At 37.8% G+C, this 20,997-nt stretch overlaps 4 protein-coding genes and 1 long non-coding RNA gene across 11 annotated transcripts; 2 read left to right on the top strand and 3 right to left on the bottom strand.

Moving 5' to 3' along the window:
• Window positions 1-1,035: 1,035 nt before the first annotated feature.
• On the top strand, window positions 1,036-5,257 carry LOC147547465 (uncharacterized). Its single transcript, XM_086667932.1, has 7 exons — window positions 1,036-1,358; window positions 1,450-1,668; window positions 2,366-2,516; window positions 2,693-2,781; window positions 3,577-3,631; window positions 4,234-4,319; window positions 4,882-5,257. The coding sequence occupies exons 1-7, from the start codon at window positions 1,344-1,346 to the stop codon at window positions 5,032-5,034; spliced, it is 768 nt and encodes a 255-aa protein (XP_086524058.1). The 5' UTR covers window positions 1,036-1,343; the 3' UTR covers window positions 5,035-5,257.
• Window positions 5,258-9,431: 4,174 nt separating this feature from the next.
• Window positions 9,432-12,190, bottom strand: LOC147547466 (ACT domain-containing protein ACR4-like). Its single transcript, XM_086672233.1, has 7 exons — window positions 11,831-12,190; window positions 11,568-11,613; window positions 11,354-11,468; window positions 11,199-11,266; window positions 10,291-10,890; window positions 10,068-10,172; window positions 9,432-9,980 (listed from the first exon to the last, which is right to left on the bottom strand). The coding sequence occupies exons 1-7, from the start codon at window positions 11,902-11,904 to the stop codon at window positions 9,681-9,683; spliced, it is 1,308 nt and encodes a 435-aa protein (XP_086528359.1). The 5' UTR covers window positions 11,905-12,190; the 3' UTR covers window positions 9,432-9,680.
• Window positions 12,191-13,605: 1,415 nt separating this feature from the next.
• LOC147547467 (transcription factor TCP20-like) lies at window positions 13,606-16,837 on the bottom strand. Of its 7 annotated transcripts, none has more exons than XR_015238790.1 (4): window positions 15,494-16,781; window positions 15,324-15,392; window positions 14,887-15,046; window positions 13,606-13,944 (listed from the first exon to the last, which is right to left on the bottom strand). XR_015238790.1 is itself a non-coding variant. In XM_086672235.1 (2 exons), exons 1-2 carry the CDS (start codon window positions 16,537-16,539, stop codon window positions 15,658-15,660), a joined length of 768 nt encoding a protein of 255 aa, XP_086528361.1. In that variant the 5' UTR covers window positions 16,540-16,762; the 3' UTR covers window positions 15,194-15,657. The 7 variants fall into 7 exon arrangements, 1 of the variants encoding a protein (XP_086528361.1); XR_015238789.1 differs by having other exon boundaries at window positions 13,606-14,043; XR_015238787.1 differs by having other exon boundaries at window positions 13,606-15,046; window positions 15,494-16,837.
• A 758-nt stretch (window positions 16,838-17,595) lies between these two features.
• On the top strand, window positions 17,596-18,950 carry LOC147547468 (uncharacterized). The gene is made up of 2 exons (XR_015238793.1): window positions 17,596-17,674; window positions 17,950-18,950. It is a non-coding gene; the product is annotated as an uncharacterized LOC147547468 (long non-coding RNA).
• Window positions 17,742-20,912, bottom strand: LOC147547469 (11-beta-hydroxysteroid dehydrogenase 1A-like). The gene is made up of 6 exons (XM_086672234.1): window positions 20,691-20,912; window positions 19,885-20,077; window positions 19,677-19,762; window positions 18,962-19,093; window positions 18,704-18,868; window positions 17,742-18,223 (listed from the first exon to the last, which is right to left on the bottom strand). The coding sequence occupies exons 1-6, from the start codon at window positions 20,877-20,879 to the stop codon at window positions 17,930-17,932; spliced, it is 1,059 nt and encodes a 352-aa protein (XP_086528360.1). The 5' UTR covers window positions 20,880-20,912; the 3' UTR covers window positions 17,742-17,929.
• Between the last annotated feature and the right edge of the window lie 85 nt (window positions 20,913-20,997).

A 20,997-nucleotide genomic window follows, 5' to 3' on the forward strand; every position in this document is an offset into this window, starting at 1 on the left:
AAATTTCATTCAAGTAGCGGAGACAAGCAAGAAGTGTCATTAGTGGGCGGTGAGGATTAAGCAAAGTTGTGAGAGGGGTCTCTCCACAGTCATCCGATTGGGTGAAACAATGCAACCTGAGCTCACTTTTTTTTTGTGTTTAATTAACGATATAGCTCATATCTAAAACGCGCAGGGGGCAGGGGGTAACTCTAAGAAAAAAGTTCGACAATTTGAAACTCTTTGTGACACTCGACTCCGTTAGAGCCGATAAGTGGTCAAAATCCAAAACTTATTTCCATCTCCATTGATAGAGGTCCTTTTTTTTTTCCTTTGCTGTTTGGGACAAGCTAAATTCCTCCCTATTTAAGTTGCAAACGCACTTAATGAGTTATAGTCCCACACTGAAAGTATTGGCACCAAAACTTCATTCAAGTACCAAAGAGAAGCATGAGATTGTAGATTGAGCAGTGAGGACAAAGCATAGTTGTGAGAGGGGTCTCTCCACAGTCATCCACTTGGATGAAACAATGCAACCTGTGCTCAATTTTTTTTTCTTTTTGTTTTTATCTTGTAATTCCTAGTCTGCCAAATACAGTAATTACCCTAACAATATGACTTTATTTTTTCTGAAAACTAACAATATGTTTATACATTTAGCAAATTAGAAAGCTTTCGTCTTACTGTATATGAATCATACTGGTTTCTTGTGTTTATCAAGGGGCAGTCCTCTGGCTAATCCTTCTTCCAGTCTTTTCTTCGAAACTTCTTTTTTTGCCTTTTTTTGGTCTACATGTTTGTTTGAAAGGCAACAAATTTCCATTTCATTTTGATCGAGTTTTTGTTATAAAACATATGCCATATGAGAAAAGTCATGTCATGTGTGGTTACAAACATACTATTTTGTAATTGGCTTCTCAATATTCAATGGCTAAAATAAAACTTCTTAAAATTATTTCTAGCGTTTGAGATTATAGACGTGTTTGTACCCTTCCAGATCCACGGTCTTCATCTGGGTTTCTGACGAAGGATTTCGTCGAAGCAACTCTCCCATTCGTCGGAATTTTAAAAAAAGAAAAAGAGAGAAGCAAGGAGAAGGATGGAGAGAGAGAGAGAGTTGTTGCCGGCCATCGCCGTCAGATGACTCTCTCCGGGCAACAAGAGAGGGTGTCTTTGACTAATTTTTTTTTTGTTTTCCACCCTTTAAAGTTTAGCAGCCAGATAGTTTTTTATTTCCTCACGTCACCCACCTATGACCTACCAATAGTGCTCAGGCATAGAACACTTAAGAAAGAGAGAGAGACTCTTCACTCACCTCAAACCATCTCTTTCTCAAAGTCTATCTCTCACTTGTTCAATCAACAATGGCGTCTCCTCTGGTACAAGGCCACCATTCTTTCCCTCCCCTTTTCTTCTTTTACTCTCTTCCTTCTATCTCTAATGCGCTTACTTTTCTTTTTTCTGTCACAGATGAATGTTGGTTCGGTTGCTGTGGGCACAAGAAGCGTAACCCACTTCCAGTTTCTTAATCCATCTTGTAATGCTCTCAGATTAACAAAACCTTCTTCTTCTTCTTCTTCCATCTCGTTCGCCGGCTCGTTTCAATGTCCTCTTTCTCTCTCTTCATCCCACTTCCCTTCTTTGCAAAGAAGAACTGGGTTTTTTAGTTCAGCTCGAGCTTCCATTCAGGTCAGTTTTCATCTTCCCAATATAATAACCCAGATTTATTTACTGAAATTAATTTATTAAAATGATCTTGTTTTCTTATATTATATAGCATTCTTAGACTCGTACTAGTAATTCATGGTAGTAACTATCAAATGCCACACATGACCATGCCAATATCTAGGGTTTTCTTTTTTAGGGTATTTGAGACTTTATTAGTGTTATAAACTAAGAAATGTGATGCACTAATGCTTGATTCCTAGTATCTTCTTCTATGTAATAATAAGCTCCTATTGAATTAGCAGGGAAAAAAAATTTAGGGTTTATTTTGGTTTTGATGTTTCATAGATCAAATTGACTTGAACTTTTGATGAAACCTCTTGCATTAAATTTCTTGTGGTAGTTTGGTATAATTAAATGGAGGATATAAAATTGGGATGCAATGATAGCCACCCACAATGTGATTTTCTTTTGGTTTTGGGGTTTAGGGTTTAACGTATTATAAGATGTGGATAGTTTTTTGGACAAAGAAAAGAATGTCTATAGTTTCCTATTTGGGTCATCTTTGTTATCTATATTCGTTTGTTGTTGCAGAAGAAAAAGGAATATGAAGTTGTAATGTGACGCGTGTGCTTAGAGTGTTATTAAATTGAATGCCTAACATAAGAATATGCAAACCCGTAATTGAATTGTAACTGTTTATCTCTCCAATTGATATCAGGAACCGGAGTTGCAATCTAATGTCACTCAGAAAGTATTTTTCGATATAGGCATTGGGAATCCTGAAGTGAAGTTGGTCGGGAGGATTGTGATAGGATTGTATGGTGACGATGTGCCCCAAACTGCTGAGAACTTCCGTGCTCTCTGCACAGGTTTTGTTATTTAACCTTTTATTCAACTTCAACGTCTTTCCGTCTATGGTATGACGGATCACTGTTTTAGTTTTGGTTCTCTGATTCTGCTGTTGTTTTTCTTGTTTCTATTTGTTTACTACTTTGTTATTCCTTTTGCCCGTTTCAACTTTCAACACCTAATTGTGTCTTAACAGGCGAGAAAGGCTTTGGGTACAAAGGTTCCTCCTTCCACCGAGTCATCAAAGATTTCATGATTCAAGGAGGAGATTTTGATAAAGGAAATGTATGCATTATTTCTCCTAAATGCACCTCTCCTCTGTTTGAAAATTTGTCCTCATTTTAATTAGGTTATCTGTAAAACTGTAAAGTATTAGCAAACTCAGGTGGTATCCCCTAAATTTATCTACAACATTTTTGTAGATAGCCCCATCTTTATGCATAACCACCAGTAACTATGGAAAGTTTGCCTAACATCAATAACTACTATATTTCATACTGCGATTATTTTAATGAAGTGTTATTGCATTTATTTGATTATTGAACTAGTTAAAATGCTAATCTCTGGGTGCCTGTTGCGTTCTTTTAGAGTTTTTGGTATCATTTTTCATTTACTTTTGAACTTTATCAACCAACTGAATTATATGCAAATGTCACAAATGAAGGGATGGCCTTGAGTATAGAGCACTAGTTATTGGTCAAGTAGTGCTAAAAGTTTAGCACACAGTACTTATAAGACTATAACTTAGAGTCTTAGCCGACACAGCCACGGTTGTGAAAAGTGACTTCAGAATGTTTATGTTAGACAAGATATATCTTTCATCTCTACTTTATGATTTTATCATCTGAAAGCCGGCATTCTTGAACTACATTACATAACACATGAAAAAACAGTTAGTAGTTAGTGCACTTTTTCGCATAAGATAAGTTATATGAACGGTTTGATGAAACCTGACCTGGTTATATGTTTTAACTGTGACAACTCAAGTGACCCAACATCTCAGTTTTATCAATTTCATTTTCTCAATGAGTAACTAAGTAGATCATTCTCCCACTGTTCTGATTAAGGTTCTCATTGCAGGGAACTGGAGGTAAAAGTATATATGGCCGTAATTTCAAGGATGAGAACTTCAAGTGTAAGCTGATATGACCTTTTTTTGTAATTTAAAGTGACACACTTGTTATTCTAGTTGTTTATGCAAGGTTTGGAGTCTCTTATTGGACCCTAGATTGGAAATGCGTGTTTATGTGAGGGCTTATATCTTTGTGACAGTGAAGAAAAGATGTAATTTTATTATAGCCTTATACTTGGAGGTCTAGAATCTAGAGGATTTCCATTAGGCCGTTGCTACTGGCACAAAAGATTTCGTTACAGGGACGGAAGACTTTCGAAAAACACTAGTCAATCTAGTTTGACCCCATTGACTTTATTATGTTGGAAGGCAACCTATTTTAAGGCCTATTTTACTGACCTTTATTTTCTTTGATCACTCTTCCTTTCCTTTATCTCTCATGTTCATCTTCACCATCATCGGCGACTTCCATCACCGATCCCCACCACTCTCTCTCTCTCTCTCTCTCTCTCTCTCTCTCTCTCTCTGTCTCATCTCCGTTGTGGTTTTCAGCAAGAAACCCTCGGCGGGGGAGAGAGGAAGACCTTTGATAAGATATTTTAATGTATAAATCTTGAACACTAGGAGACCATGCATTGCTGACTTTCGATGTTTTAATTTTGCAGTGGCTCATGTTGGACCAGGAGTTCTTAGTATGGCAAATGCAGGGCCAAACACCAATGGAAGCCAATTCTTCATTTGCACTGTCAAGGTAATTGCTAACTCTTCTTCCCTGACACTATTCAGTTTGCTTCCCTGTATAGTTATCATAACACTTCAAGTTTAGTTGTGAAAAATTTCACTCAAATAGTTTATATGCTGAATGCAAACTGTTGAAAAAAAAAAGATTTCTCCTGACAAAAAGAGGTGTTTGAGGTCAGAGTATTCAGGCATAAGGCGTAAATGCATGCCAGATGGACCCACATATAAGTCCTGTAGGATTATGCTAGAACTTAGAACTATCTATATTATTCAACTTAGAGAAAGTAGAAGGAAAATCGCACTTATTTCATAACTAGGAAATTGAAACTCTAACAACAACCTACACTTTCAATTCACCAGTAACAAAAGGTATTTCTACCTTGTTATTTGTCTGACACCATTGTCTTAGAAGAATAGGTCGATAAAAATGTTCTTCGCTGGATGGTGCTAGTCCCTTTCCTTCATAGTACTATTATACGAGTATCAAAACTTCTTTTCTTGATAATAATTTCAAAAGGGCTAGACTGTCGTAGCTATAACTTTTAATTTGTGGGGATGTTGGATGAATGCAGACACCATGGTTGGATCAGAGGCATGTAGTATTTGGGCATGTCGTGGAAGGCATGGACATTGTGAAGCAGATTGAGTCTCAAGAGTGTGACAGAGGTGATCGTCCGAAGAAGAAAGTCACCATTATTGATTGTGGTGAACTTCCCTCCGTCTGAATAAACATCCGTTATAGCTCATACTTATCCTCTTTTCCATTTTCACATTCGGCAACTCAGTCCCTGAGGTAGCATTTTCAGTGTTGGCGAGTCTCTTTCGCTTGTCTCTATTCTCCGTTGTACTGTTTTTGTTCTGTAACATCCTCTAGTGGTGATAAGATCTGTGACATGAAAGACATAATTCATCGGATATTAGAAACAAGAGAAGCTAAGTTTTTTTACATAGATACAATTCTACTTCTACCTGCATTTATGCATCTGAGGAAACCGTTCTCACATTTACATGTGCGAGTCCCTCTAGGGCTACCAGTTCACCAAGTACAACGATAGGCTGATAAACTCTGTCGTCTGACCTGATTAGAGGTTCTGTTTAGTCCATATTTTGATCGAATGGGCCAGTTAGGTAGGACTAATGAGCAGGCCCAGACTGGGAAGGCGTGAATTACTGATGATCCATATTTCTTTTTATGCAACAAACTTGCTAAGTTTGTAGTCATCCACCTTAAGACTAATGGTTGCTGCCTTGTGATTTGTGAATACTGTTTTGATTGCGGCAAATACAAAATTAGTTGAAAATATTAGTATTGAGTCAACTTAAGGGGAGTAGATGACTTGGTCAATCAAATTTGACGTCAATGGCTCAAGGGGAATACAAAAGTCCCTTTGCCGTAACCGAGAGATAAAAGAGAGAGGAGGAGAGCGAGAGAAGAGAGATGACGGAGCAAGATGAGAGAAGAGAGAACAAAGAGAAGTGCCTGTGGTGGTTGGAGGTGAAGGTGGTGTTGGCTGTTGGAGATAGAGAAAAATGAGAGAACAGAGAGAAGTCGTGGCGGTGGCCGGAGGTGAATGTGGGGGTGGCTGTTGGAGATGGAGGTAGAGGTGGTGATGAAGATGACCAGACTTTGTAACGGCTGATGTTTTTGACAATCAAATTTAGTTGGCCTGAGGCCTCATTCTCATGCTCTTATTTTTTCACCCAAAAAATTTGTAACAAGAACAACCATATTATCTAACAATCTACGTTATAACTTTTTTTTTTTGTTGAAGGATGCTATGTTATAACTTGACAATCATAAATATGTCATTGAAATATTTTAGGTAAATCTTGACATTTTCTTTTAAAGAACGTTTAAAAACCAAAGTAGCAACTCATTTTCTATAAATTTTCATACTATTTTTCTTTCTCATCCATCTCTTATCAAACTGGTTAAAACTTCTCGTCATCTTTGTTGATAATAGACAGTAAAATAAATGTAAAGTTTGAAATTAATGGTTCTTTTACCGCCAAAATTTCCACAGAATCCTGGAATCCCAATGGGTATGGGTGGGAAACGGACTAAACGGATAGTCTACGGTTACTTAGTCTTTTGGTCCGGTCGAAACAGACGGATTCTCAATTTGTCTGTTCAGATATCGAGACAAATTGGGCTGGCACGTGACAAAGTTTGGTTGTGCGTTGCCGCCGCCTAAATTGCTAGGCAATCAGGGTACCAGATGATCGAACTTGGGCACAATGTTTATTTTTTTTTTGGCTCGAGTGTCCATAAAAGATACTCATTAAGATTTCACCCTAGCAAAACCCATAAAACATTTTCACATTGTAAACTCTTTGAGACGAAAGAGATATAAAACTTTATAAATAAGAAACGTAGTCTTTCCATGCATATACGTGTAAGTGTGTAGTCTAAATGCTAACTATATTAATTGATTATAACTATTTATATACGGCTAAAATGTCTAGATAAGTCAAAAATATCAATCGGTCGGACTCGGGCAGAATGCCAGTTAGGGCCTTTTATCCGTGCCCGCCCGACTAAATTTGGCGGTCGAGACGGATAGTGTCTGTCTCGGACACTAAATGTCGACGGTCACATCGGCCTCGAGCGGTTCGTGGCGGTTCCGGACTCAGGGCCTTTTTCCCACACCTATCAAGGGGTGTACTTGGCCGGATCTAGGGGTGGGAATCGGGCGGGTATGGGCACCCGCGGGTAATTCTAAGTCGGGCTAGGGCGGGTCGGGTAAGTTTCTCCTCTGCCCACTCGGGTTCTCGGGCGGATTCGGGCGGGCTTTTCTGAAATCTCCTATGATCAAAGCCCGCCCAAGCCCACTAAAGCATCGGGCAAATCGGGCATCGGGTTTCTTTATCTGATATTTTTCTACCAGATCAGGAAACTTTAGAAATTTGATATTGTTCAAATAAGCTTCTTTAAACAAATTGATACCAAATCTTTACAAAACTTATAAATCAAGAATGAAAGAAATACTCAGATTCCGTAACATAAGAAATCAACAACTGATATAGATCTATATATGCAAACATGAGACTTGGTTGTCTTCCACTTTTTTTCTTGTCTTTGTATGTTTCATTAGTTCTTCTTTGTTCTTCCTTCACATCAAAACAATCTTAAAATTTGACCACTACATAGAGATGGAAGATGATCCCAATAACTTATTTAATAGAGAAGAAGGTTGGCACAAGAAGGTCTAGTAAATAAGAGAGAAACGGCTAGAGAGACAACGTAGATTCTTTTTCTCTCTCTATGCTACCAAATTTTTCAGATTCAATGTGGTAAGTTATTAGGGTTGCTTCAATGTGTAGTTTATATATCTTGGGAGAAATAAATCTACTTTGGGCTTTATAGTAAAGTATAATCGACACTCAAAGTGATTGGCATCTATAGGCACCCGTCGGGTGAGCATATCGGGCTCGGGTATGGGCGGGGTGGCGGGCAGAGCTTTTCACCCGAGCCCGCCCACGAAAAATCATCGGGCTGGGCGGGTAGTACCCATCTTCGAGCGCGGGCGTCCATGGACATTGTCGGGCGCGGGTAAACGTGACGGGTATCGGGCTTTCGGGTAGAATTCCCACCCCTAGCCGGATCAGATTGAGAAAAAGGAAGTGTTGGAGATTGGGAGGGCATAGGAGACCATTGCTGAAAATTTAAATAGAAAGATCTCCCTCCCATAAGAGGATGTGTTGGGGGAGGAGGAGGTTATATGTATGTATGGTAGGGCCAGCACAATCTATTGAGATGGATTTGGTCAGCAAAAAGTAGCCTATTATATGAAGCTAAAAGGATGGAAGGAGATGGAGGGGACTACTACTAGTAACTAGCCTAGCCTAGGCTACTATCTAGGACTAGTAGTAGGAAGAGGAGGAGAGTAGGATTACAGACAAGTGGACGACAAAAAGATCTAACCAAGACCAACAAGTGTGTCTGATGGACCTGTATGCGCCCACAAGGAAGTAGGGTCCACAAAATCACCACCCACACCCAGTACTTCACTTGTCTTCTTTAGGGAACCCTAATCTCCTCCTTTTTTCAAAGACAAACAAAGATGGAGTAGTAACTCATGCTTCCTTTCTTGCTTGCTTGGTCCTAGACCTGACCACGTCGTCTCTTCACCCATCTAGACTCTCTCTGGATGGGGAATAGAAATTGACCCATCATCTCTCTAAAACTCTCGTGAGTCGTGACTCGTGAAGGCCACACCATCTGCTAACCTAACTACCCTTCCGTTCACTTCCTTTAAAACTACCATCACTTTTTGGTGGTGTACTAGCTTTTAGCTAGCTATAAGATGCTCAACCCCAAATTCAAAAATGAAAAGTTATTTTTCCATTGGCCCGGGTAATTAAATATAGTAGTAATAATTTTCTTTCCGTTGAATATGGAGTATAACTGTATAAATAATAATTTACCAGTGGTCTGTACCGTCTTTAGAGTTTACGAGTGTCTCTAGACACTTTTATGCCAAATATTGTAACAAGTTTTTTTTTTCTGTCCTCATTTCCTCGTGATCTCGTGATGTTTCTTTTCTTTATATTGTCAATTTCTATTGTCAAGCACTCACATCATGAAATTGTTTGTCTAAAAGATTCAACCCCTCCTACGATCGCCATCGTTCTACAAATTGTCATACTGTCACATAAATTAGAAGTGGACTCAATCTTAATCTTAACCACTACATTGATGGCTAAATCAGTATATTCTTCAATTATTGAGATTTGAAATACAGTTGATAAAATACTACTATATAGTACTTTCTAATAAAAAATGTCACATTATTTTAGACTAATAATATAAGACAATTGCTAATCCGTGCAATATGAAAACAGGTGTTCTTAAAATGTACCTTTCAATGTTCCTAAAATACGCCTTCCAAGTCAAGCTCAAAATAAAACAACAAGTGGAGTTTTAATATGCCTTTCGACTTTCAAACCTTGAGTAACCTATTTCTGGTGTTAAAATGAGTTTTCTTTAATGTTTCCTAAGACGCGTGATAAGATACAAATTCTTTTCGATTTAAATTGAGAATTAGTAGATTAAGAATGATCATAACCGAAATTTCATACGGTAAAATAGAAAAAAAAAATATCAAACAATAACACAACATTTGAATATTTACATGTATTCACAAATAATGTTGCCCTTCCATTAGAAAGTGAATAGAAAAGAAAGAAACAGAAAAGGTACTACTACTAGTCTACCTGAAAGATAAATTCTGTTTCTACATATGATTAAATATAAGTAACCAACTTATAATGAGGCTTAACCTAATCATTAAGCATCAACCAAGTATTAATCCAATCACACATTCCACATTTACTTGAAATGATGACAACATGATCTAACTAATTCTATCTATCTTGATCGGAAAAGATTACCGAGCGAAAACCTCCCATTTTCTTGTGGAGGACATTTCGAATGAATATCGTCTTTCACATGGATAATAGTCTTTCCAATCTCACTTCGAACCGCTTCAATTGTTTCACTCTTAACTGGATTTCCTGATGTATCAGTTACATAGAACATGTTCACAGCTTTAGAACCCCTCGTCGTAACTTCAGCCCGAGAAACAGATAACCCATTTTCTCTAAATATACGGGTCACATCTGATAAAAGACCTATTCGATCTTCACCACATAACTCAAGTCTAATTCCCTGAACCGAAAAGAACGAGTAGTAATATTAGCACAAACCAGTTTATAATATAACACGAATCAATATTTCAAACGGGTTCTATTATACCTCTGAAGTTCGCCTATGAATGGCAGCTTTCAAGCAATGAATCACCCGTTGTCTCTCTGCTTCCGAACTTATCGGATACCCATCAACATGTCTAATGTAATATTCCTGTCGGAAAATATAAATAACAATTCAAGTCAATAAGTTTTCATAGAATCATAAACCATCCTCATATTCGATGAGAACGAATAAAGAATTCAAGTTGCTGAGAACAATGGGGGCAAACCTGATAAGCCTCTGGTCCTTCAGCCATGACAGCTGCATGAAACACCACATATTGCATATCGGTTAATGTACAAACAGTGTCGAAAATCAGCTTCGATCTATCACCACACCTCAAATTCACCACGGTATAACCCCTCTCAGAACAATTTTCGACAGTCACAATGAGTTTACCTCGATCACTGTCAATATCATTACTCTTATCGTTTGTGTCATAATCACGATCTGCATACATCATTTGATGAAGTCTTCTCTCAGTATGAGTATCACCGACCGAAACGGCAGTTTTCCCACTTTGTTTATCTCGAACTCCTTTGAGTACATAGCGAAGAAGAAGTTTAATCTTAGCGAGTTTTTCTGAATCGTCAATTGGTGATCCAGTTTCTTCATCAGTGATATAAACAACAGATGCCATTCTTGAATTATGAGTCCAAACTTCAGCAGCAACTACATTGCATCTAAGATCTGTAAGAACAGCAAAAACCTCTGAAAGTAAACCGGGTCGGTCTCTCCCTGTTAATTCGATTGTTGTATGCTCAGAAGCTGCCTTTACTCCAACTGATCTTCTCAAGGTCCACAGACTAAGTACTCTTGATCCCAACGACTGCAGAGGATTGGAAATATAAAAGTTCCCATTCTTGGTTAGTTACGAAGTTTTATCGATTCGATTTGAGAATGTGGAGACGAAAACAAACAAGAATGTTTCATTTTTATATATGAGGGTGAAATCCGACATATTTCTTATATCCAATGTACATAATAGGATTTTTTTTCTTCTTTGAATAGCGAATAGAAATCCGTAATTTTGGACTAGAATTGGAAAAGTATAGAGCTAGGGGTATTAAATAAACTTAAAACCCTAATTCAAGATTGATCAAATGACAATGTGAATACCTAATAAGATAGATATACCTGTTGAATGCTTTCAGAGACTTCTCCATCTGAGAGTTTATTACCATCTTGGTCTGTAACATGGAATACTACAAAAGAAAAACCCTAAAGTAAGAATTTGAAAACTACCCATGAAAAACAAGAACCCTAATTTCAAAATTAGTAAGATAACTTACCATCCATGAACCATTCACCATCAGAAGAAATATATGCCCTTTTAATGGTGAGATTCATATCAGTTAAAACCTGTACTACTTCTAACAAGCTTCCATGTTTATTAACACTATCAACCTATCAAAAATTTCAATCAAAACAACCAAAAATGAGGAACAAATTTCTCAAAATCAAATCCCCCTCTCCAAAAAAAAAAAAAAAAACTCAGAGATTTACCTTAATCAAAGTGGCTGTCCTACTTGAAGAATTATCCAAACTAACACTGCGAAAAACACAATCAATTTATCTTTTCTCAAATACCCAGTAATCGAATTCAACAATAATAACTAAATAAACTCAAGATATTGGAATTTGAATCGAAGAAAAACAGAGACCCAATTAAAATCAAAATACCCATTAGAGATAAAAACCACCAAATCAAAAATTGGCTAACAATTAAGAAATGGGTAAGAAGGTAATGAAGAAGGAACGTAACAAACCTTGGAGGGTTCATTCGAATTACAAGTTTCTCAAATTCATCATCAACATCGTGAGGAGGAGCCCAGTAATCCATTAATGGCGGATAACAGAATGAACACCCACAATTGCTTATATCTAGAGAGAGAAACAGAAAGAGAGAGAAGGGAATTTGCTAGATCTCCTTCAATTTCGTTATGGGTTTTGAGTTAGGAAGAAGAATTCTGTTGAGAGAATTTACTAGTAGGAGGAGGAAGAAGAGATTGATTTTATTCTAAAACACCTCTTAATATGGTAGATGCACATAATGTCCCTACATTTTCCAAGCCGCGCTTTTACCCCATTTTATACCCCAACCATAATACCTCCATATACACACGCACCTCTTGACAAAAAACATACAATATATTTTCTTAGATTCTTGACCCCACCACCAACACTTAAGATCGACGGTGAAAATTTTAAGAAATATCAGATGAATTCTTTATATCATAGACAAACAATTTTATTCTCACGAAGTAAACACCATGGTGAGTTTGGTAGGCTAGTAGTACAAACCAAGAATGTATTTCCCACGTGTTTATTGCTTTCTCGTAACTTCTTTACTAGTGACAACTCATGTGCCAGTTTTAGTTGCATCCGTTTCTCTCTTACCAATTTAGTTGAATGGTTCTTAGTACCGAAAAAAAACTCAGTATGGTAGTTTTTGCTTAAAAATGGAAAAAACACTAGTACAATGAACATGGATTGTTATATTGGTATTTTTATTTGAAATTTAAGAATCACATGGTAAGAAAAGGAAATGGTTTATAAGATGAAAATCAAATTGTGGATTTGAAAGGTATGAAGACAAGTAGTGGTCCTAGTTACAAAGATTCAGGATCTGAGTATGGACCAGCCTCCTATTTTAGGCCCACACTACTAATACCTTTTGACAAAGGATTGGGCCTAGTTGGTTGTTACTATCAAATGAGGGCTGGAAGATAAGGGTTGTGGTGGTGGTGGTAAGGGGTTTTTGGTCCAAAATCAGGTCACTCTTTTGATTTTAGGGCTAGTTTTTACACACTATCCCATCATCTCTAAGTAAGCATGAAGATAAGAGTTTAAAAGGATAATCTATCATCCACCACTCCATCCACCTCCCCAACTCCCAATGGCCCAATTGTATGATTTGTGGATGTGACTCTCTTTTCTCTTTCTTTTATCCAAATTGCCACCTTGTTCTTGGTACGGGTACAGGTATGCGATAGTCACGATATTTTCTCTAGATATCTTCGTCCACTAGAACTTCTAATGATATATAGATGGCTCGGTTTGACAGACATATTTTTAACATTACCGTATGATTTTATACATTGTAAATGTCAAGAAGTACGGAAAATACTTGGCTTGGGAAGTTTTTCATTCTCCATAGTTTTACATACAGCTTGAGGTAGGTACACACTTTTTTGCTCCCTTTTGAGTCCTCAAGTATTCAACTCTCTATGCATAATGTGAGATGCAAGATCCAATTCATCTAGTATAAAATAATTACCGGTGTCGATCACAAAGAAAACAACATAAAAGGTATGGTCTTGTTAATGCTTGTAGAACGAAGTCGATCACAAAAAACACAATGGAAATGGTCATGGTCTTCTCAATACTTGTAGAAAGAGAGAAAAAAAGAGTGGTAGTGGTCGGAGGTGGTGGTCTTGGTTAGAGATGGTTGTACGATCCAATTCATCTCCAAAGTAAACGTTATATTGTCCTCCCATCTAGTTCTATTTGCACGCATTCATTAACCAAGTCAGATCACAAAGAAAGCAACAAAAGAAGTCATGGTCTTGTCAATACTTTTACAATAAGTACTATCGGGACATAAAGGATTCAACTGAAATCAGATGAGATTCGATAAAAGAGTACATATGGTTTTTCGCAATGATGCATTTCAACGAATGTAGTGTTAAACATGGACTTCACACCAGCAATATGTGGGTGGCTGTGGCTCGAACAAAAATTCAACAGGAATTGGAGATGTCAAGAACTCTGGCATGTTTGTAGTGTTACACTTTTTTTTCGAATATCAAATGAGCCTATTTGGAATCCCAGACACTGCTATAGATGGATCATAGTGGTTGTAGAAGAAAATCTAACAGGTCTGGATAAAAAAGTACCAGCTCAGTAAGCTTTAGCACAAACTATCATGAAGATGAAATGGGGTTTTTGCCCATATCGTCATCTTCGGTGAACCTTGTTTCTGTGTTAAGTTCATCAAAGAATTAAGCATATTCATTCAATTTTCATGGAGAAAGAAAAAAGTATGATATAGATTAGAAAAAGAAGAGTTCAGAGGTAGTCGAGATTCAAGACGTGTTCACTCATATAGAGTGTGACCTATAGACATTCCATGTAAATTGCGTGTCGGGTGGTGTTGGCCGTCTATCACCCCAAAAGCTAGCTCAAGATAGCAAGGCAAGTGTTTCAAGGATTGGTTGGGACTTGGGGTAACCTTAGCCCGCCCAGAGGGGGTGTCGAGTGACTACAACCTTGGCATTGTGGGGAGGTATTAACATTATCCCTCATCGCCTGTAATTAAAATTTGCAATGTCTTGGGCATTCCTTTCCTCGCAAGCCGCTTTTCAATTGGAGTTAGCCTAACAGGCTCTAACATTGCGTGCATTCTATTCGACAAAAAGGATTTCTCATGTTATCTGTAAATGTTTATATCTGAAGTCGGGTAAGATTTTTATTCCCTTCATATAAATAACAGGATGATCTTAGTATGATTCAGTTATTCAGATATGAGCGAAAGCTCGTGCACCAACAAGATGGTCTTAGTGTTTCCTTTTTTTTTATAAAGATATGAGAATCAAGATCCTAATAGCAACCTAAACATAGCAAACAAACCGAAACGAAACTATTGAGCACACTATATAGTGATCTCACCAAAACAACCCAACTAAGATTCTGTGACGCCCCAAGCCTTAGCAGTTATCGATATTGTCTCGCTTTAGATACTAGGCCAAAGCCCAATGGGTACGGGGTTTTGTTCTACACTGGAAGGCCTTGACATTGACAAAGACATATGATTTCACCTTACCTATAAAAGTACGCAGCGACCCCCCACATGTACGATTTTGTCCAAACTTAGCCATCGCCCACCGTTTGGTGTGAGGTTTTATTTCACACCTGGACCCTCAACACTTACTAAGCTCGGGCGTCCACCTATGGCCCAGGCTCCGGATACGAGCGATGTGAGACTACAACTCAAGAAAGGAATTTTTAGAAACAAACTCATAAGCAGAGAGGAAGCGAATCGGCTATACAAAAAGTGTAAAACTTGGTAGTTAATGGTAGAATAAGATCTAAAAATGAATGATGAAGCCAAGAATAGTGCAACTAGGGAATGTGAAATTTGGCTTATAATCATATACCTATTGCTTCAAGTTATATATAGTTAGCCTATTTTCGATAAACAAAGCGATCACAATAAGCATTTAATCCTTAACTAGCTGCAACAACATTAGAATGACTTACACTATTATCAACAATCTTCAAACACACAGAGTCCAATCCTTCAGAAATTTAGGTCTTCCATAGTTTCACCTGCACATATCCAACCAAAAGGCAAAACCCTATTATAATTCACAGTGAAATTAGCATTTCTTAGCTCCATTCTATGAAATTCAATTTGGCCCATAAAGCACCTGTCCTTGAAGATATAGATGAAGCTGTGGGGAGGAGGGGGAAAAAATCAATACTCAAGTCTAGTCCCTGTGAAATTCAATTATCACATTACCATCTCTTTCTGTTCTTCTCAAGGTTCTTTCACTTAAGACAGACACCTTCTCACTCTAATCTTTGTTAATGATCATTGAGAATCATCTTTAGGAGGAGGAGGAGGAGGTTGATCTTCTTGCTCTTGTTGATGCATAGAACCACCAGAACCAGTTTGTTGTGCCATATGCTGGTAAAACTGGTTCATTACCTGAGGATTAAAAACCCCATCTGGAGATAAACCCAATTCCAATCCTGGAAGTTGTTGACTCAAAATTGAGGTGAAACTCATATGACCCAGATTTGAATTTGGCAATTCAAAGCCATGAAAACCAATTCTAGGTATAAAATTTGAAGTTTCATTATTACCTAAATTCAATGCTGATGATGGTCCTGATGGTGGTGGAACTAACCTAGACCCAAATTCAGTTCCATGAGGCCATAAAACATGAGATCTACCACCACCACCACCCATCATAGCCCCCCAATTGGTTGTTCTACTACTACTACTACCCAATTCATCATTTTTGTGATTAAAACCAGAAGAAGAAGAAGACGTGACCTTTTGTTGTGAAGTAGAAGCACCAGATGTAATAAGAACAGAAGCAGGAACAGTTCCAGTTCCAGTGGCAGCTATAATTGATGGTTCAGCTTGTTGTAAAAGCCATTGAATTGTTTCACCATCAGATTTATGACCTAATTCTCTTGTTAACTGAAAAATTCTAGCAGCACATAAAGCAGGCATCCTAATTCTTCTCCCTCTTCCATCAACTTTTGTGTGTCTATCTTTGTTTGAGCTTCTTTTGGGTGCTACTACTAATTGTTTCTTACTAGTACTACTAGTAGTAGTAGTATCATCTTTGATTTCTACTAATAATTTTTTGTTTTCTTCACTAACCATGTTGTTTGATTTGGGTAAACCTAAAAAGTTTGGTAGTGATTCTTGAGGTTGATTTGAATCCTTGTTGGGATCCATGAAAAAAACTGTGACCTAAAAAGGGTTTTTCTCTTTGATAGGGAGGGGGGTTAGGGAAGGAATTAGGTTTGTGTTGTTGTTGAGAAGACAAGAAGAGAAAAAATGAAGAGACGTCTAATAAGAAGAAGATACACATCCAATTCATTCAAAGTTTGCTCCTTTGCGACTCATAAAGCATTTTAACTGTTCATCCGTTTCTGTTTTCTACTACTTGAATTCTTTTTTTTTTCTTTTCTTTATTTATTTTTTTTTGTTAAAGACACTTTCTTTATTTTCTCTCTTCTTCCTCTTTTTCTATGGGTTCTTTGTCTTACTCTTTTTAAAAAGATGCAACTCCTTAGGGAGACAGAATTCCGCCCGTTTAGGTAGACGGATAAGATTGGTTTAGATGAACGGATAGTATTTAAAGGCCGCGGCTTTGGGGAGGCTTTGGGGATGCAGACCTAGGTGTCAAACAGAGTATCATTATCATAGAATTTTTACTACCGTGACTTTCACTTTTTTTTCTAAATCTTAACCACACAACATAGATAAATCGGTTCACGAACTTATCCACCTACGCTGGTATAACGGCACAGGTTTCAAACAGAATATCATTACCATAGAACTTTTACTACCATGACTTCTGTCTTGCGGTCGGTGCTTTTGGACTATTCAGATTTAGTTGGTATAACCTTTAGAATGATCAATTTTAACTCAAATTGATTAGAGGATAGTTTAATAATTTTAAGTCATAAAACAACATGCTTGTGTTTTGAGCTCTAACATTCATCTTAACAAATGGATTTACTAATCAAACCTCTTAATTCATAAGAAAATAGTGATGAAATTCTTCTTAATATTATACTTCAATAAGCTTTAATATTATATGGACAACAAGTCAACAATGAAGAGTTTGAGCTACTTTGTGCCTTGGTGGTTGAACTTTTTTTGTGATTTATGTTTCCCACTTAGGAACACTTTGGACCCCAACTTCTTTGATAGTTAGTTGTTGAATGTTGACATATTTCATAATTGATCATATATATCATCAATCAACTTGTTACCTCCATTGTTTTTTTTTCTTTTTGTAAGATTAAGGGATTTCAATAGTTTCTTCAACATATTCTAGCAAAATCTAACCTTAGTTGATTAGGTATGTTTTGATCATTTTCCCTTCCGAGTTTTAGTTTACAAATAAATCAACAAAACGACCGCAAAGATGATCAACTTCCAATTTTCTCATTTACTCTTACATAAACCAAACTATGCTAATTACTCCTCATTATCTCACCATAAACAATAAACAAACACCATTATTATTATTATTATCTCTATTTTTACATCGATCTTTAAGACAACATCTATTTCTTTCTCCTTATTTTTCTTGTATTGATATTATTCAACCTAGCTAGTCTACCTTCATCTCAGGTGGTGATTGGATGGAAGCTGGATAGAGAAATTTCTTTGCTCCGGACATATCCAATATCTTCTTGTTTAGTGAAGTCCTTTGAGAAGACCCTGACCCAGACAAAAGAAAAATACTGTACAACCAATCAAGCACTTCTGGGCAGAATACTCTCCACAGGTACGTCGCTTTGAACCAAGACGGCTCCGTTACATATCTATCTCCCCTACGCACGCTGTTCAGTATCCCCTTTGCACACTCCTCTGTTGCCAAAACAGGAGTCGGCCCAATCACCACCTGCAACCATCACAAAATATTGTAGTATTACATTTCTCTAATGAAAATACACAGATGCCTTATCTGTATCGACTCGGGTTCCGACCGAGTAGGACGGATCAGGTTCAGATAATTCTGGGTTCAGTCATTCAGATGAGTCAGACGGAACAAATGTTGGAAATTCCACATTGATTGTGGAAGGGGAAGCGGGTAAGTTTATAAGGTAGGGAAAGCTTTACTTCTAGAGCTACAGCTAGCTTTTAGGGGGTGAAAATCCCAAGACCACCCAACACTGGTATCGGAGCCCAGGAGCCCAATAACTACAAAAGAAGCTGCCAACAACCCTTGGTTGGAGTGGTAAGAAGTATAATCTTCCACCTAGAGGTCAAGGGTTGTAGGAATAATAGGACTTTAGTTAGTTGGTTGTGGAAGGGAATGGAGTGAGTTTACAAGTGCTGGAATAGAACAAACACAACATCACCATTGAGTTGTCGGACTTACATCACGGAGAGCTGGATCAACTTGCATTTCGCCTTCACTTGTTATAAATTTGCCTTGAGTAAGTTCTGATTCAATAAATCCTGGAGTTGCTATTGTAATTCTGATATCAGAACCAAATTCAACTCTCAAGGAATCAAAGAAGTTTATGACAGCTGCTTTACTTGCCTGACAAAAACATGCACATCAAGAACTCATTCAGATCAAAGCAATAAATGAAGGGTTGGAACAAAATTGCAGAAAAGAAAAAGAAGATAGTACATTATAGAAGCTCATTCTGGGAACAGGCAACCACCCAGCAGCAGAAGCCATCACCAATATCTTCCCTTTGCTCTTTCTTAGGTGAGGAATTGCAAAATAAGTTGGATGAACTGCTCCCCAGAAGTTTGTGTCCTGACGAGTTACCATTCAACAAATTTGTCAAGTTCAGCTTCATTCATGTGGGGGGCGACAAATGCTATTTGGCCTCAAAAATGGAGTCAACCACAGGCGGAAGACTGATCTCGCCGACACCCATTGGACTCTGTCCAATGGGCCTGACAAATGTGGGGGCTACACAAGCTATTTGACCCAAAAAAAAATGGAGTCCACATGCCTAAGGGCGAAGGCTGATCTGTCCGACAAGCATTGGGTTTTGTCTTCATGGCCTGACAAAGGGGGCGACAAATGCTATTTGGCACGAAAAATAGAATCGGACACATGCCGAAGGCTGATCCAACCGGCACCCATTGGGCTCTGCCTACCGGGCCTGACAAATGTGGGGGCGACAAATGTAAAAAAATGGAGCTGACCACCGCCGGCCCGAAGGCTGACCTAGCAGGCACCCATTGGGATATGTGATATGTCTACAGCCTGTGGTCGGCCCCATTTGGAACCCTATTTTTAGAACCAAATAAATTTTTTCTCGACATAAGAAAAAAAAGTATATGAGATTTGTGTAGTAGTAGTAGTACTAAGCTCGAGTTCATGATAATACCATTATTGCTCCAAAATTAGTGATATCTGTGCTATCTTCAAACAATGAAACAGAGGAGATACCAGCATTGTTCACCAGATGATCCACTACAAAAAAAAACAGATTCTTCAGTTTGGGAGTGACATACCCATGATCAGAATCATGTTAAAATGGGGTCTTATTGAAAGAGAGTTTGTGAATATGAAAATAGGTAGTAGAGAGATATTACATCTTCCGAAATGATTAACAGTTTCATTGACGAAACGCTTGCAGTCGTCAACCTTAGTAACATCCGCGGAAACCACAAGAACATCAGGAGAACCATAATCGCGAGCTGTGTTAGCAACTTCTTGAAGACGGGTCTCTCTTCTTGCTACCAGAACTAAGTTCGCTCCTCTTTTTGCATATTGGTACGCCAGTTGCTGTTAGGCAATTAGAGACAAACACAAAAATCACATGAAGAGACAAACAAAAAAATCACATGAAGAGACAACTACAGTGATGTAGAACAAGAGTGATACAAGAATTTCCCTGGTGAGCCTTAGGTCGCCTCCTATCTATTCAAATTTTTTTTTTTTTTGAGAAAAAGACTATACGTTAGTGTTACAAGGCATTGCTACATCTTAAAGATGTGAGGAGCACGATAACAGTCTAAATTAAACTAGAGGCCTAAAGCCTGACAACAAAGAACCTAAAGCCCAACTAAATTAAACAATAGACCTACAACAAAGAGCCTAAATCTCGACAACAAAAAAAACCTAAAGCCAGACCAACATCTATTTTATTTAGTGCCTAATCATCAATTTTGAGAGTCAGACATCACGAATCAGATGAAGACAATTTTTCAAAAATTTAGGTTGAATCAGACATCAAGTCAGATATCAGATCTGACTTGGAGAATGAAAAAAAAAAGCAGTAGCTACTTTGAACATATTGAGGGTTTGAGGGAGGGAGGGGGGGGGGGGGGGGGGGGGGTGGGATGAAATTAGATTAGATTTTAGATAGAGAGAAGCAGGAGGAGGGGATATATGTTACCTCACCAATTCCAGATGAAGCTCCAGTAATGAGGATGACTTTACCAGAAAGGTTTTCATTGAAGAAGATGTAATGAAAAATGGAGAAGAAGAACTTGAAGAAATAGAAAGGTGGTAAGAAGAATAAGAGTGAAAAGAAACTTGTTGGTGGTGCTACTACATTCATAAAACTATGAACCAATTCCATCATGGATGCCTTTTTTCTTTTATTCTCTACCAATACACAGAGATATGGAGTCTGAATTTTGGGTTCTCTTTATTTACTTTTTTTTATATAAGCTGGCTGGTGAGACAGAGAGAGAAATGTG

Source organism: Eschscholzia californica, unplaced genomic scaffold (genome assembly GCF_041429995.1).
Source record: "Eschscholzia californica isolate CP2 unplaced genomic scaffold, dmEscCali1.0.p SCAF_3, whole genome shotgun sequence".
In the NCBI taxonomy this organism is placed as follows: Eukaryota; Viridiplantae; Streptophyta; class Magnoliopsida; order Ranunculales; family Papaveraceae; genus Eschscholzia; species Eschscholzia californica.

Bases quoted from the DNA above. Each gene is read 5' to 3' on its own strand.
- LOC147547465 (XM_086667932.1), top strand. The intron at 1,669-2,365 runs GTCAGTTTTCAT...AATTGATATCAG, and splicing joins CAGCTCGAGCTTCCATTCAG to GAACCGGAGTTGCAATCTAA. The intron at 3,632-4,233 runs GTAAGCTGATAT...TTAATTTTGCAG, and splicing joins CAAGGATGAGAACTTCAAGT to TGGCTCATGTTGGACCAGGA.
- LOC147547469 (XM_086672234.1), bottom strand. From the start codon at position 20,879: ATGATGGAATTGGTTCATAGTTTTATGAATGTAGTAGCACCACCAACA. The intron at 20,078-20,690 runs GTAACATATATC...ATTGCCTAACAG, and splicing joins CTTCATCTGGAATTGGTGAG to CAACTGGCGTACCAATATGC. The intron at 18,224-18,703 runs GTAAGTCCGACA...TGATGGTTGCAG, and splicing joins TTGATCCAGCTCTCCGTGAT to GTGGTGATTGGGCCGACTCC.
- LOC147547467 (XM_086672235.1), bottom strand. From the start codon at position 16,539: ATGGATCCCAACAAGGATTCAAATCAACCTCAAGAATCACTACCAAAC. The intron at 15,819-15,932 runs GTAATAATGAAA...AACAACTTCCAG, and splicing joins ATCATCAGCATTGAATTTAG to GATTGGAATTGGGTTTATCT.
- LOC147547466 (XM_086672233.1), bottom strand. From the start codon at position 11,904: ATGGATTACTGGGCTCCTCCTCACGATGTTGATGATGAATTTGAGAAA. The intron at 10,891-11,198 runs GTATATCTATCT...AATCCTCTGCAG, and splicing joins TCTCTGAAAGCATTCAACAG to TCGTTGGGATCAAGAGTACT. The intron at 10,173-10,290 runs GTTTGCCCCCAT...ATTTTCCGACAG, and splicing joins AAGGACCAGAGGCTTATCAG to GAATATTACATTAGACATGT.